At 56.8% G+C, this 16,185-nt stretch overlaps 2 protein-coding genes across 2 annotated transcripts; both read left to right on the top strand.

Moving 5' to 3' along the window:
* The first annotated feature begins 519 nt into the window (after nt 1-519).
* IBSP (integrin binding sialoprotein) lies at nt 520-3,200 on the top strand. Its single transcript, XM_067296997.1, has 6 exons — nt 520-590; nt 686-736; nt 852-923; nt 1,315-1,374; nt 2,174-2,266; nt 2,598-3,200. Exons 1-6 carry the CDS (start codon nt 537-539, stop codon nt 3,198-3,200), a joined length of 933 nt encoding a protein of 310 aa, XP_067153098.1. The 5' UTR covers nt 520-536.
* A 3,498-nt stretch (nt 3,201-6,698) lies between these two features.
* Nucleotides 6,699-11,006, top strand: MEPE (matrix extracellular phosphoglycoprotein). Its single transcript, XM_067296996.1, has 5 exons — nt 6,699-6,752; nt 8,006-8,059; nt 8,871-8,963; nt 9,054-10,833; nt 10,891-11,006. Exons 1-5 carry the CDS (start codon nt 6,699-6,701, stop codon nt 11,004-11,006), a joined length of 2,097 nt encoding a protein of 698 aa, XP_067153097.1.
* The last annotated feature ends 5,179 nt before the right edge of the window (nt 11,007-16,185 follow it).

Below are 16,185 nucleotides of genomic sequence, written 5' to 3'. Positions count from 1 at the left end.
TCCCAGGGGGTGCCCAGCCTTTTATTTTGGCTGCATCCCATCTGAAAGGCCGGATTGGTCATTGCTTGGGCTGGAGATGCAGCAGGGAAAGGCAGGTTTGGTGCATGGAGCTGGGGGGAGCTTGGAGCCGGGCGACGGTGAAGGCACCGCTTGGAGCCGGGGCGACAGCAGGCAGAGGTGCCCCACGCCGAGCTTGGCGTGGAGCAGAAACAGCCCCTTTCCAGGACGGGAAATTCGTGGTTTGCTTTGGGCTTCTTGCGTTTGCTTCTGGCCATGGCTCTTTTCATCGATGGCAGACTTCAGAGGCTGATACCTTTTTTTTCTCTTGCCGAGATTAAACTCTTCCCGGGGTGATTTGATTCCTGGGGGTGTTGGTCCGCGAGCACAGGGCGAGCGGTGGCCAGGGTGTTTGCCCAACAGGTCGCTGTTTGCAGGGATTTGGGGAGAAGGCCGGCCGGATCGCGGCCGTCCCGCCCGCGCCGCCTTCCCTCTTCCCCCCTCGTGTCTCGCTAAGTTCCCAGCTCCCGGCTGCAGCCATGAGGACGGCGCTGCTCCTGGCGTGCCTCGTGGGGGTGGCCTGCGCTTTCTCGGTGAGTAGCCGCGCTCGCCCCACGCCGCAGTGTCCCCCCCTCCCCGCCACCGCTGCGCCGGGGTCCCCTGCGCTCAGCCCCCACCTTCCCCGCAGGTCAAGAGCTGGCTGCGGCGGGCCAAGTCGGACGACTCGGAGGAAAACGCGGTAGGAGCTCACCTTCCTTCGGATCGCTCTGTCCAGCTTTTTTTAAGTTCTGTCCTCAAAACCAAAACTGATGAGTTTTTTATTTTTTTTCCCCCTTCCCTCGTTCTTCTGGTAGGTTTTGAAGAGCAGGCATCGGTACTACCTTTACAGATACGCATATGCCTATCCTCCACAGAGGAGGTACCGGGTAAGTGCTGAGGGTTTGGCCACTCGCGCGCTCCAGGGACGCTAGCCCAAATTCAATAGGGTCATAGTCGCTACCCTTCCTGCCACGACCCTCTTGGTTGCAAAGCCGGGCTAGGCACCAGCTGGGTCTTTTGGGGGCTGTAAAGGCTGGGGTGAAGCGTGCACACGGGGTCTGGCTGAGGCCCTCGCGCTCGTGACACCGATGACCTAAAGCATCCCTTGGCTACAGCCAGCCCTGGAGACCGCCGGCCCCAGTGGAGCATCCCTGCCACCGTGCACGCACGTGTCGGGGAGCGGGCCGATGCCGGGGAGCGCGCCCGGGGTTTTTAGGCCTTCTGCATCATTCGGAAGCGCCGGGAAACCCACTTTCCCTTCACTTTGCCTTTCCGCAGGGCAGTGACTCATCTGAAGAAGAAGGGGACGGCTCCGAGGAGGAGGAGGAGGACGAGGGGGTAGGTACTCATGTGGCTGTTGGCATGGCAAACCAACCAGCGGCGTGAAAAACAAATGCAAAAATTGGGGGCATGTTGTGTTTTTGAGCCTCCGCTCGCCGCCATTTGTGGTCAGGACTACTGACTGCCCCCAGGCTTCCACTCTGGACTTTAAACGCTTTTATGCTTTTTCCTTTTTTTGCTTTTTTCTTTTCTCTTTTTCCTTTTGGAAGGAGAATGAGAGAGGCAGACTTTGGGGGTTTCCGTTTTCGGTGGCTCAGAGAGAAGCAGGCCTGGCTGAATTATGGAAACGGGGAGGTTCAAATGCAACAGCAAGAGCAAAAAAGAAACACTACTGCGAAACGTTGCTCTGAACAGTGCCATCCTCGATCCCCAAACTGTGCAAAACGGTGCTTTAATAATACGAGCAGTCCATAATTCCGCCCACGAGGTGGGAAATTGGGGGTGATTGCTTGCTTTCAGCGGGAGGGCCGGCGCAAGAAGCTGGCTGGCGTTTGCACAGGTTTGCGGCCGGACACCCCTCGCCGAGCGCCCGGGCTGCCTTGCAAAGGCCTGTTGGCACTAAGCAGGGCGCCGGGCACGCCGACCCTGGGCGACGGCAGTCCGTATTTCGGGGCAAACGGCACGGTTTTGTCCCGCTGGTGGCGCGCCGCTGCTTTTACAGGGAGCGGTGCGTTTTTGCCCTGGCCTTTGCGAGCGCACCCGGGCTCCCGGCAGAGCAGCTCGGCGCGGGGCTGTTTCCCGGCTCGTACGTACCCTTATTTTAAGCGTGCGAGTTGAACCCGTCGTCTCTCGGCAGGGGCCGACCCACAAGGGCCAGGAGGCGGTGGGCGACGGGGCCGGCGCCAAAGCTGCCGCCGGAGGTGCAGGAGAGGCCGGCGCCTCGCAGAAGGTGACGTTGGGTGGGGGGGCACCAGTGACACCCCGCTGGCAGGAGGGGACGGGGAGGGGGCGTCCCCCCAGCTCCCCCGGGGGGGCTGCACCCCGACAGGCACCCGCGGGGTTTCCTGCACCCGGTTTGCCCATGTTTTGGGATTCCTGCGGTTTGCTGGCAGCCCTGGGCATTGCTCCAGGGTGGGTTAACAGCTTCCTCGCGCCCGGCTGGGGGCCAGACGAGCCACTTCGGGGCAGCGAGGGGCCGCGGCTCTGCTCCTCGGGCTTCGGCAAGCGGCAACGCCAACGGGCACGATTAACGCCAAATTCTTTTCCGCTGGCCCCCGCAGGGCCAGGACTGCAAAGGCCTGGCGGGAGCCGGCACGGGCAAAGGTCCTGCCAAGGGCGGGGACAGCGAGGACTCTGAAAACGAGGACAGCGAGGAGGAGGAGGAGGAGGAGGAGGAGGAGGAAGAAAACGAGGAGGAGGTAGAGGAGAACGGGCAGGGCATTAACGGCACAAGCACCAACACCACCGCGGGAGGAGACGAGGCTCATGGCAATGGCACCACCGCAGCTGAGGAAGGCAACAGCACAGCTGGGGAGGAGGAGGAGGAGGAGGAGGAGGAGGGGGAAGAAGGGGAGGAGGAAGAGGAGGAAGAGGAGGAAAAGGAAGAAAGCGAAGCGACAACCGCCGTCAGCACCACGGGCGACGAGGGGCTTTACGCCACGACCACGCCGGGAGACACGGGCTACCAGGACACCACCACGGCGGCCAGGGACCAGTGGGAGTACGAGGTGACGGTCGGCGGCGCCGAGAGCCGCACCGACGACTATGGCCACGAGGAGGGGGACGCCCGCGGGGACAGCTACCGGGCCTACGAGGACGAGTACGGCTACTACAAGGGGCACGGCTACGACGTTTACGGCCAAGATTACTACTACAGCCAATGAGGGGGGAGCCCGTGGTGGCCTCCCCCCCCGGCGCTACCGCTCTGCCCGCCTGTCCCCCGCTCTCCTCCCCGGGTTTGACTCAGGAACATGCAATCCCGCCGTGCCTGCAAAAAGCAAAACCCCCCTCCCTGCTCAGCCGCGTCCTGGCCACTGGCTTTGACCGGTCTCGGCACATCCGCCGGGGCAAAGCCCCCAGCAGCCGCTCCGGCGCCCTGCTCTGGGCAGGGGCGCAGGCTAGAGACCCCCCCACGCCGGGTCCCTTCCCTCCCCGGCGCCACGCGCCGGTGGGGACTGTTGGTTTTCCACCCCGTCCGAAGAGTTACTGCATGCCAGAGGGGGCTGTCGAAGGGGTTTTGTTGAGCACTCTCTCTCGTCTGGTTTTATATCTCACGAATCAAATCAAAATAAAGCAACTGAACCGAACGTGTTCGTGATGAAGGAGAACTGGCTTGTGAGTTTGCAGTTCGGGTGCTAGTTTTTTAGCGCCTTGGGAAACCCCTCAAGCTGGTACAAACCTCCCCAAGGGCTGGAGCTGGCAGAGCCGTGTGGCCTTCGTGGGCCCAAGGTCTAGATCTGTGTGTTCACAGATGGGGTCAAATCGACATATTTCATCTCAAACGCACACATAAGAAGCTAGGGTCAGACAGGCTAAGGGAAAACCCCTCTCCGGAGTCACCTCAGAAAAACCAAAAGGCGTTTTTAGGGTAACTGTTGTGGATTAACAGCGTGTCCTATATAAAACTGGTGCAGTTAAAATGAATTTGCGATATCTGGGTGATAACATGACCATGTCTTCCATTGTTCAATGATATGTTTTCCATTGCACATATCAGGCAATATTTATATTAGTAAATGTAAAGAGCCAAATTTTGCTTTCCATCTAAAACCACTTTCAGTCTGGATTTACTCTAATTCACCTCCTAAAGACTTTGCTATGGTGATACTGTAATTAAGGCTTGGCACATGGTTACGGCTCGGCTTATTTTCCAAAAGCACCCACCTGCGGTGGCATCCTTAACCTCTCCCGGCGCACCCCTAGACACTGCCCGGCGTTCAGGGTTGCGCATGGGCACTTTTTCTTTACTCAGCTTCGAGCCCCCTGCCCTAAACCACCTTCAGCTACAAAGCAAAGACCTACTCAAGGAGGTCGTTTAGGGAGGAGGCAGCTCCTCGTGGGCAAGGCTGGAGCCAGAGCTTCACGAGCAGGTCAGAGCCGGCGGGTGTCTGCAGCTGGCAGGAGGAGGGTTGCATCAGCGGTGTTGCAGCAAGGGTGCCCTTATGCAGGTGCCGAAAACCGGAGGAGCTGGGGCCCTGCGCTGAGCACCGTGAGGGTTAAGGGGAGTTACTGCGCTGCCTTCACACTTCTAGAAAAGAAACCTGTGTTCAACTCCTAATATAGGCCGACCTGGAAAATGAGTTGCTATTCTCACGCGCGGCCGTCGCCAAGTGCTGGCCGTGTTACAAAACCTCTTTAATTACACCGAAGCCGTGCTCTGGCCGCCTTCGTCCGGGTAGCCCGGGGCACCGTGTGCTGCAGACCCCCTTAGGGTTGCTTGCCCCCTTGGGGGTTGCTTCCCACGGGCTAGCGGGGCGGCAATGCCGGCAACGCCGGCACCGCAGGAAAGGGCCGGCGCCGTGGGAAAGCGCAGCCCTATTGTTCGCTGCCCCCCCGGGGGACAGCGGCCACGTCAGGAAGCCCTCAGGTGGCCGCCGGGGGTGCCCGCGGGGGGCCGCCCGGCCGCAGCGGGGCTCGGCCTCCCGGGGGCCGGCAGCCCTCTCCCACGGGGCGCGTAAGGCTTTCCCTGCGTAAGGCTTGCGTAAAGCCTCCCCTGCCCGGGCGCCGCGCCAAAGCCTCCGCCTTGCCCCCGCGCAGCGAGCCCCGGCGCTGCTCGGGCACCCCGGCACCAGCATCCCTTTTGCAGCTCAATTATTTCCGATTTTGGCCTTTTTTTTTCCTAGCTTGTTTTAAATTTACTTGCAACGGAAGCTGAACGCTGGCCTTGTGGGACATTTATAACTTCAAAGTGGCGTCATGCAGTGAAGCCGGGCCCGGGGCTTAGCCCCACGGCACAGGTCGTGGCGGAGGTGGGCATCGCCAGGGCTGCGAACGGGCACCTGACACCGTATATTGTTCTCTCCCTTTCCACGGTCTCTGTTTGCTTTCCACGTCCCTTCCTTTTCCCATGTCCGTCACAGTAAACACCCTGCGCCTTGCTGTGTGCCCTCCTTATTAATAACATAATTGGCAGCGTGCCGTGCTAAGATCAATGCTAATTATCGAGCAATTTAAGCTTCAGAACAGATATTTATAAACTGTACTTTCTGTTTATTCGACGGGGTGGAACATTTGATAGCTGTCTTCCACCACAAACACATTTTTAGATTAAAATTACTCCCCCTGGTTATCTGTGGGCACTTCCAGGTCTGACAAATGTCCGTGAACGGGAGCTGATTGGCTCCGGGGAGTTATAGCCAACTTTAAATTTCAGCAAAGTGCACGGAGCCTCCAAACGCTGCTCAAGGGACCTCACCTCCTGAAGATAAAAGGTAATTTTCTTACCCTGTCTCTCCCCTGCCTTTTAATTGATTTTTTTTTCCCCTAGTAGAGTAGCTCTGGCGTTCTCTCCCTGTCCGTTCACCGGGGGAACTGAGGTGGCCAACAGAAGATGAATTTAGTATGTATGACTTTGTATGCAATATAGGCTAAGCAGAATGTAGTATGTGGAAAAGCTTTGTACCGATGATCATAATGTATGAATTTCCTTTGGATGTTTTCTATAGAAATATCAGCATAGCCGAAAATTAGTTTTACAACTAGATCTGCAAGCCATGGCCAGGAAGGATGAAGGAAATGAGACTTATTACTCAACATAGCTGTTAGCTGTTGCCTGCCATTTATTACTGCTGCTGAAAACAACATATAGGAAAGTCAGTATGTGTGAAAGTTTCTTAATTTAGAGATTGAGAACAACAGCGAAGCTTGTGCTACATGAATCACTCCAGGTACAATTGTATTTCTTAACTGACAGAGATTTTGGTGTTCATTTATTGTGACTGTCCCTGAGAACTGCTTTGACCAAACGGTTTGTGCAAGAATTGTTGAACCAGAGCTGAAGAAACTTTAATGACCATCATAAAACTATCACCTGAGCTTGTGCTCTTGGTCCTTTTATTCCCGGTCCCGTCTGAGACATCCAGGCTCCGCAGAGCAAATGTCAGATCTGTGCGGAGGTAGCTGTAACTCACCTACAGCTCCTATTTATAGTGCTCGTGATTCACCACCCGGCTAGGGTTAAACAAGGCTAGGTGCAGGCAGCAGGGAGAAAACGTGAACAAGCCTCTTCCCATGGCGCCCTCCCACCCGGCCAGCTGGCCTTCCCAAGAGCCTTGCAGCCCCTCAGGCACGCTGCCTCTGCTTTCACGTGTGTGTTTTACAGTCACACGCAGCGCAAAACCGTTAAGTAACGCCTGGCTTTGTGTCCCTAGGAATCGCCAAAGATGCTCATTGCCCTCTTATGCGTGTGTCTCGCAAGCACAGCCTTCTCGACGCCCGTGAGTATTTCTGTCCTTGGTTTCCAAACGTATGTTGGGAAGCCCTGTGATATGTAACCCGTGACATCCCCGGGAGAAGGCACGGGGATGGCCAGCAGATTTCACTGTCCCTGGCAGCCCACCCTTCATGCAGGAGCAGGCTGTGGGCATCCCAGGAGCTCGGCCCCTGTTTTGCGAGCGCTGCAGACAGCCCAGGGAAGTCACAGCACCACGAAGCAGGGCTGGTGCACACCGGCACACTTCCGATATAGTGCAAAATAATAGCTGTACTTACGTTGCACCTCTGTTTTTTTCAAGGCACTGGAGCAGAGGTGAAGCTGGCAGGAAAAATACATTATCATTTAGCTATCTGCCACGCCACTTTAACTTTGCAGTTAGCTAGACCTGCGCACAAGAGCCAGTCTGCATCACTGTAACTCTTCTCCTGGAGCTCTTCCCCTCTGTCAAGGTTTTTGGCTAGAAACACCCTGAGCAGATCCATAAAAAGGGAATTGCAGGGAAGTATGCCCGTGTTAACCACATAGGGAGGACAGGCAGTTGGATGGACTGACTTTCCTGTGAACTATAAGGCCTTTAAATTATATTCTAGCTCTTATAATATGAAATTCATACAGATATTGCTAAAACAAAGGCTAAGCTAAGATAAAAATACCAGCCATTTTTATCCTGCCTAATTTTTGCCCAACACCTTAAATGCATGGATAGAGTGAAAACCTACTCTTGGTAAAAGGCTTTCATTTTCAAGTAGGAATAAGCAGGAGAGAAACCATTTCTTTAATGAGAACTGAGCCCAGTGTGTGTGTAGTTTCGTCCCTGGGTTAAAGCTCACACAACTTGGTCCGTAGCAGGGCAGCAAGGGGTAAGGCTATTAATCACTGGGGATTAGCTTTTCAAATATGGGCATAGGGGAGAGCTGGTTAAATGCTCTGCCATTTACCTGGAGCTGCAATCCACCCCTGTACGATTTATAATTTACAGTTTACAACCTGTCACCCATCTGGCAAATGCCTGCCCAGCTGCTCACGGATAAACGCAGGTTTTGCCAGGTCTGCAGCGGGGCTGGCCCTGGGCTGCCGGGGCGGCCACCCTCGCTGGCTGGCCGCATGACCAGGACGCGTTATAGCTTGAGCAAGGGCCTAATAACAGTAAATGGCTTTTTTTTTCAGAAGAGAGAACCTGTACGGGGCCTTTATAGCAGCCCAGAGGGCATGGACAGTGTGTGATGCCTTTGCTCTCATTTGTGTTCCCCCCAGGTGCCACTGCCACTCTCCAGGAAAGCTGGTGAGAACTGCGTGGGCCAGCACCAGGTAAATCAGCCCTTCCTGGGGCAAAAACCCGCGGCGCCACGGTACCGTTCATCAGCAGAGGGTGGGGAGTGCAAGCAGGCGCTGAAATATGTAACCGTTTCAAACTTTACAACTTCTCTGTGCTGAACATTGGGTTTGGGCCCTACCAGGGCTACGCTTCCTCTCCTTCTTTTTGCAATGACGGCTCTAGGTTTCCTGTCAGTAGCCCACGCCGGTGTGGTCAGGCTCCTAAATACAGGCAGCAAATCTCAGCTGCAAGCTCTCATTCCCGATACAAAAGTGTTCTTGGCACACACAGATGAGGCTTTAAAAGTCTTGGCTATTAGGGATATTTTTAAAGATTTATCAGTCTCAAATGCATCAGTAACAAAAGTCAGAGGAATATTTCCTAGTAACATGGAAGACAATGTTTTATTTTTTCTATTGTAAAGCAGCTGTTTCCCTTCTGGCACCTGAGTCACTTTAGATCCCATCCGTCATGTTTAATGAGATCGCTCATGAGATCGTTTATTCAAGGCATGAGCTACCTTACAAAGAAGCCATAAATTCTGAAAGAAAGCAAAAGCTGAAAACTAGTCAATAGGAGACGCCCCATCCAAGAGCCAGGAGGCCCGATAAGCACGGTCCTGCCGAGGTCCCTGGCAGCGGTATCACTAAGGCGATGACCGCTAAACCTGCCCCAGTGCTCCCAGGTCTAACCAGTGCCCAGGTCCGGGCTGAACTGGGAGAGGACACTGAGCCGGACCCCCAGAGAAAAAAGCTCCTGCTTTTTTTCAATATCTTTTTATTTATGTATTTATTTTTCCTCTAGATACTGCTGAAAGGCTGCAATGTCAAGCACGGGTTTTATGTCTTTAAATACGTGTACTCGTTTTCAACGCGGCGAAATCAGACACAGGTGAAGGTGAGAGGATGCTGGGCATCGGGGCGTTGTAATGTGGCAGGAAAATATGCGTTCAGCCCGATTTAACCCTCTCGCCTTTGTGCCCCGCAGAAGGAAGAGGCCAGCGCTCAGAGCAACGTCTCCCGCCCCCAGCCGAGCGAGGAGGAGGCGCTAAGGAAGCTGACGGAGGGCGGCGCTGCCGGCGGGAGAGGGGACGACGACAGCTCCCTGCCGGAGCGTGCTGGACCCGAGAACGGCGGCAGCAGTGTGGAGGGCGGGCAGCCGCCCAGCACCGCAGGCCATGCCGGCAGCGGGGAGGCCCGCCGGCCTGGCGCAGGTGGCGGTGTCGGCAGTGACGCTAGCCTGGCTCCAGGCACTGAGGGCAGCGGCGACTCCGATTTCCTGGACAGGGTGGAAAGCGACGTTTTGGTCCTGCCCCAACGCCCCGTCACGGCCCCGCGGGAGCATGAGAGCACTTGGGAAGGTGCTGATGGCGCCAGGTCGGAGGCAGACGGCCTTGGGGAGCTGGAGGCAGCCGGGGAGAGGAATGGCTCCCGTGCTGGAGAGGCGGCCGGCGATGGCCACGAGGACGAGTGGGCCCGGGAGGTGGTGACGACAGGACACCAGCTGGCTGGCGGGCCGGCAGAGGACACCGCTGTGGGGGCTGAGGCAGAGGGCAGTGGTGACGCCGGTGTGCTGGGCGCTGCTCGAGGCAGGGGCCACGGTCCAGCCACCATGGGAGGCGCCGCCTTCACGTCCATCACCGAAAACGCTGAGGATGTGGAAGTCGATGCTGCCGGTGTGGATGAATACACGTACATCCCGGACGCCGGCGCAGTCACCATCACCCGAGGGGTGACCCAGGCAGGGAGGACGGGTCTTGCCCAGATCCCTACCAAGGAGGACGACGAAGTCAACATCTTCATCGGGAAGGCCAACATCCATGTCGGGGAGCAAGAGATCGCCACAGAGCGCCCAGGCGATGACGATCACGACACCATCGCCGCCACGGTGGGGGCTGGTGGCCACCTGCCCACACCGGGCACCACCGAGGTGCACGACGGTGGCCAGAGCACCCCCACGAGCGGGCGAGACGGCGGTGAGGCCCAGGGAGTGGCCACCACAGTGGGCCACAGTGACAGGGACGGCCCCACTGAGGGGCACGGGCCGGCGGCCACCATGGTGCAGCCGGAGGGCGACGGTGACGGTGGCGACGGTGATGGTGACGACGGTGACAGTGACGATGGTGGCGCCACAACGGCACCCCAGCAGGGCGAGGGGGACTGCACCACGGCTGGCCGGGAGGCAGCTGACCGGCCTGGGCCAGGCGGGAGCCACCAAGTCAGGCTGCGACCCACTGGGCCACGGGGCCAGCAGGAGGGCACCGGGCTCCCCAAATCCCCGCAAGGGAAAGACGGAGCTGGCGCTAGCCAGGGCACAGCTGGCGACGGCGGGGAGATGCCGGTGGTGAGACAAGACCGGGTGACAGAGGCCAGCGGGTCCTCCCATGGTGGCGGCGAGCCGGCCCGTCCCCGTCCCCCCGCGCAGGCCCCCCTCGGTGACGGGGTGGCTGGACATGAGACAGCTCGCGGCCACAGCATGGTGCTCGCCGCGGCACCCACTGCCGGCGCCCGCCATGGGGATGCCCCCAGGAGCCCGGGGCAGAGGGGCAACAGCGGTGAGGCGAGGGGCGGCAGCGGCGGCGGCAGGGGGAGGCTGGGAGCCCCCCCCGGCCGGCGGCCAGGCAGCGGCGTTGCCCGGGTGTACGAGGCCTACGGCCGCAGCCGGCGGGTGGACCAGATGCGGCGGGCCGACGAGCTCCGCGTGCGGGAGCGCTCCGTCTACGCCTTCGGCCAGGCCGCCCGCCCCGCCGCCCCCGGGGGGGCCCACCGCCGCCCCGGGGCACCTTTCAGCCCCTACGGCCCCCGGGGCGGCTGGCCCCGGCCAGTACGCCGCAGCCCAGACGACAGCAGCCAGTCGTCGGAGCCGGAGCGAGGCAGCCGCAGCGACAGCCGCCAGGAGGGTGACGGCTCCTGGGGCCGGGAGGGCTGGCGGCACCCCTGACGCAGCCAGACCCGCCGCCCCCCCGGGCTGCCCCGGCGCAGCGCTGCCCGGGGACACCTCACTCCCCTGGCACCTCTCCCCGGGGGAAACCGGCCCCGAGGGGGTGGCGGGGGCCCCCACCGGCCGGCGGGTGCTGCTCCTCGCCCCGCCACCAAAGCCACGACAGTGACCGTGCCTCGACGCCGTGTTTCGGCCAGCTGGGAGCCGGAAATTGCCAGCCCGTCCCGCAATGCCGTGAATTGGAGGGGGACTGCATGCCATGCTAGGAAAGCAACGTACGGGTCCGCTGTAGGCAAAATGCACTAGGAGGCAATGCAGTAAATCATAATACGCAGCTCGCGAGAGCATCATTCGTACCGTGGTATGAAGCGAGTAAATAAACGGTGAGAAAAGCCTGTCGTCGTGGTTGTTGCACTTGAGGAGGAAGGTATTTGGTGTCGCAGGGTGGCCCCCGATGCCACGCTCACCCCAGCCCCGCCACGACCCACCCCCAGCATTTCCCTCGCTTGGGGCTTCAAACCCCACCACCCTCGCCCTCTCCGTCCCCTGGGTGTTATGCTTTGCTCATGAGTCTGGCCGAGTGTCTCCCCCATCCATCACCTGCAGCACAAGCCGCCCTTCCAGCCAGCGCCGATGCCATGGCTTCGGGGCCCTTTTTTTTTTTCCCCCACCAGCCATATTAAAGTTTGGGATGTGCTTGAATGTGCTGGGTTCACGCTGCCCATGGCATTGCGGCCATGCCCGAAAGTAAACATTATTTATATAATTACATGCTGTTTTGCTGTCCAATTTTTACTAAAATTGGAGAGGCAGAGTATTGGAGTAAACAGTGAAGCGACAGCAGTGCTGAGCACTGCGCAGAGAAATGCTGCCCTCTGGGGACTTCTGTGGTTCATGGAGCTGACGCAAAAACCTGCGGGGAAGCAGTTAAAATGACATATCTCTACCTAAAGAGGAGGAATGCTTGTTCCCCCTGCTCCACGTGCAGAGGCCAGCTGGGCAATGGCAGCTCCCCTTTCGGGACATAGGCCCAGTTTTTCAGGAACAGGCAGGGATTACTGATGATCAGGAGCAGGGCGATGATGATAACACCGTGTATTTCAGTTGTGCTCTAGATAGGGCCAGCTGGCATGACTCAGGGGGGGCCAGGAGTCCCTCGAGGTGCTCAGCACACAGCCCCAAAGGGCTGGCAGGGATGGGACTCTTCCCAAACCCAGCAGGGACCAAACGTGCCCTGCGGGGACCCGGCCATCAGCAAGGCCCAGGCACCATCTAGTGGGAAAAAAAGCCTTTTGCCAGGAACATTTCGTGCCGGTCTAATAGCGCTGGGCTGCTGGTGCGGGGTGCTGGGGCTGCCCCCGGGCCCTGGTGATGGTGAAGCTCTGCAGTTTTTCCCCCTTTGAAAAATTTCTCCGTACTTTTTTTAACAAGCAGCATAGTGCAGGTGTCCATTCAGCCCTACGCATTCAACTTATGCTCATTACTGAATATTTGCATTTCCCAGGGGCAGCACGTGGAAGATCGATGCTTGCTTTGTACAGCAGAGAGGTGATAACCCATAAATCAGCATCTTCTTGCATATTTGCCTTAAGAGTACTGGGATTTTTCTAAGGTGACTCCAGCTCTGTGCAACGGGGCACGTTGTGTTTCGGCAGGCTCTCCCCGAACCCCTCCCTACTGCTAAAGGAAGGTTGCACTGAGGTGCCTGGTTTTGCTCTTTCAAAACTGAGTTTCCAATCAGCACGAGTGGCAGCACAAATGGCTGCAAGTTTCCTTTCCCAGGAATTAAAGCACCTTTGGCAAACTGAATTTCTGAGAACTCAGTCTGTAGCTAATTGCAGAGCCTAGCTCATATGGGGAGCAGCCTTGAAATGACGTAAGAGCATCCTAAGGTTTCAAAGCCAAATTTGGTTCAGGCCTTAAGCTCTCCTGTGCTTTGTATTGCTGGGGAAATCTTCAGTAAGGGCTTCAACATATGTGCATTTAGTTACCTGTTCACATGCTTTTTTAAGGAAGAACATGATTAAATTATCACCTGGAGTTTCTTCATGTGGGGATAGTGGAGTATTTTGCTCAAGTGCTTTAGGGTTTCTCATTCTGCTTTGAGCACACTGAAGCAGAGCATGATATGTCCCTAAAAATCCCAGCTTCCCTTACAGGCATAGTCATAATTGTGGAATAAAAGTAATAATTATAGGGATGTGGCCAAACGAGTATGGGCAGTCAGGTAAATGTCATGCTTATAGGAGAAACGTCTGTTATTGGAGGTTATCACTGATTTCTAGTGTCTAAGTGCTAAGTGCAGAGGGTTTTCTGCGACAGCCATGGCAGTAGAAAACACCCAGGTTTTGCAAAAGCAGACTTTCAGTAATGTGTGGTTCGAGTGAGGGCCTGCTCATGAAGCGGTAATGGAAAAAGAAGTCATTGCAACCTTTGGGTGAAAAAGAGAAGTCAGCTTTCCTGCCAATCATGTGAGTGAGATGCAGGGAGCGTGAGCCACACTTTCTGCCCTGGTGCACAATGGAAATTGCCGCGGCGGCCCTGTACCCCCAGCCAAAGTCAGGCATCTCTAGCGAGCGCGAGCGTCGCAATTCAGGAAAACCGGCTGACCTCAGCGCCGCTGGCTTCACCTCCCCGAGGAAGCCTTTCCCATGCAGTGTTGTTGAGTCCCTTTGCAAACCCGGCTCAAAAGCAAGCCCAGGGTGACGCAGGCGCCTGGGGCTGGTGTTGGCCATCAGAGCGGGTAGGGAGCTGCTTGCGGTTTACCTGGGCAGATTGGGGACCGGGAACTGGCCAGTATCTTTGCTTTAAAGAGGGAGCGGAAGAACCAAAAAAAAAAAAACCCTAACCCTTTGTTTTGTGTCTTAAAAATAGCTCTCCTTATAATTATTCTCCCTGGCTTTGCACCCTGTGGCTGTGTTAGGAGTCATGCGCTCGAGCCAGCCGCTCTGCTCCGCATGCATCTATCGCGTTGCAACGGGACCTGTGCAATTGCGGCTCCTGGGCAGGCCTCGCCTGGCGGTGCCCGGGGTTTGCTTGTGCGCCGTCACCACCGGAGCATCCCCCCTCCGATTACAGCGCAGCGCAGCCCCCTTCGCCTTCGCCGCCTGTCGAACCGCCTTGTTCACTGCCTGGTGCTCTCAGTCTGGCGACAGCAAAGCAGCAACACCGAAAGCTGGAGAATTAGAGATCGCTTATGCCGGAGCGGTAGCTCAAGGTGCCTTTATGAGCCTTTCAATAAATGGCAGATAGGTACAGAGTTCTGGAAAACGTTATTAATACTTTTCAATACTAATTTTTTTCTTTCGTGACATGAACTGGGAACCAGCAGGCTTCCCACGCGTGGTGGCCCTTTGCTCATCTATAGGTGAGCTGGAGGAGCCCAATGTTTACAGCCCCTGTGCGAACGGCCGCTTTATACCCCCTGCCAAAGCCGATCCAAGGAAAACTTCCGGGCATGGTGAGGATGCGTTTAAGGAAAGCTGGACGGATGGCACTCCTACTTGGCTGACTTTGTAAATAAACACTGGGGAGGTGTAATGTGATACCGTGTATACTTGGCTCCGGCTGGGCTATTTCTTTACAATATGCTGTTTTCCGTATGTTTTTCATATATTTTGCAATCAGCAATCTGTAGGTTTGTTTGTGTATTCACGCCTCAACCGCTGAACTGTTTAACCTTCTCTACATTCGGTGTTTTGGAAAAGCCAAAAAGGAGCAAGTCAGACTGTCTAAACACCCGAGCTGCAGACTTGCCTGAAAGCCAAAAGTAAGCTATAATTTACTGGAAGGGAAGGTCTTCTTTAAACTTACAGCAAGGCGCATATATAGAAGTCTACCGAAACCATGTAATGACCGTCTGGCAGGGCCGGGGGGCCGCCGCTGCCGAAAGCGACCGTGCGGCTGGGCCAGCCCACGTCCAGCGCAGTTGGGTTTGGTCAGGCCGTGATCCCACATCCTAGCGGAGAAGCTTCCCCGATTTCCGCCATCTGCGGCGCTCCTCCCCAGCTTTCAGCAGTAGGCAGGGTGGGAGCGGCGCTGGGCCCGGCGCCGCGGGCCGTCGTGATGGAGAGGGGGTGCAGCCGAGGTGTGCAAAAACGCCGTGGCAAAACCTGGTTGCCGCCGTCTGTCTGTTTCAGCAGAGCCCTGCTGACAGCGCACACCATACGCACAAGTGATACAGAGGATGCACCTTCAGCCATGGAAATTCAGAGCTGAGAGAACACCTGAATTTGTGCCATTAATGGCAGTTAAGTTTGCACCCTACATTTTTATGCAGCTCATGCTAAGCTCTGACGTAGAGCTTGGAAGTTACCTCATCAGCTAGGCAGGCTCGCCAAGGCAGAGCTCGGACAGGGCTCTGCATTTTGGCAGACCTACCATGGCAGGGACCGTTGCTGCAGACCTCAGTGCATTGCTGTGCAGAGCTTGTGGCAGAGATAAACGTAAGAAACACGTTTTTGCCACGTGAGAAACACCCTACGCGGGCAACTGAGTGGGGCCATGCTCTTCCCCACAGCTTCCCTCCTTCCTCCGATGAGCCAACGTGCTGGTGCCTTCCTGGGCAGGTGCCTCTTTTCCTCTCCTTTCCTGGTTCCACTCCCCTACTAACCTGTGCTTCGAGCTTTCCCCCTCCATCCTTCATGCTTTTCTCCGCTATTCACATTTTTCCCTTAGGCCTTTTTTCTGGTACTGTTTCTCCATCCTTGCCTTCTCCACTATGAATTCCCACCTGGATGCTTTTCACTCCTCTTTGCACAGCCCTGCCCCTTCGTTAGCGCTCTCCTCCCTATCCTTGCCCTAGGGCTTTCGTGCCCTCTTCCTGTTTGCTCTGTCTTGCAGAAATCAGCATTTGCTTCTTGCTGTGGCTCTCCGCAATCCCAAGCGAAACGGTTGCTTGGGGCTGGCAGACCTCCTCCGGCCTCCAGCGCCTCATGCACTGCGCCCAAAACTCTGCTTTCACTCCTGTTCATCAGTAATGTGTTTGAACCAAGATCACAGTGGGCCGGGGGAAAGATTTCTTGCCGGGAAACAGTCACCCTCTACCCCGCATGGACTGTAAAAGGTAACTAACTGATACTGGTGATGGGACAAGCAGGATGTGGAAGACCTTCGGAGTAGTTTGCCCAGTCCCATCTCTGCTGACGGGGAGGCGACTCGCGTGGCAGATGAAATGAAA

Source organism: Apteryx mantelli, chromosome 5 (genome assembly GCF_036417845.1).
Source record: "Apteryx mantelli isolate bAptMan1 chromosome 5, bAptMan1.hap1, whole genome shotgun sequence".
In the NCBI taxonomy this organism is placed as follows: domain Eukaryota; kingdom Metazoa; phylum Chordata; class Aves; order Apterygiformes; family Apterygidae; genus Apteryx; species Apteryx mantelli.
The sequence above is the reverse complement of the archived record's forward strand: the minus strand, read 5'-3'. Positions and strand labels throughout refer to the sequence as shown.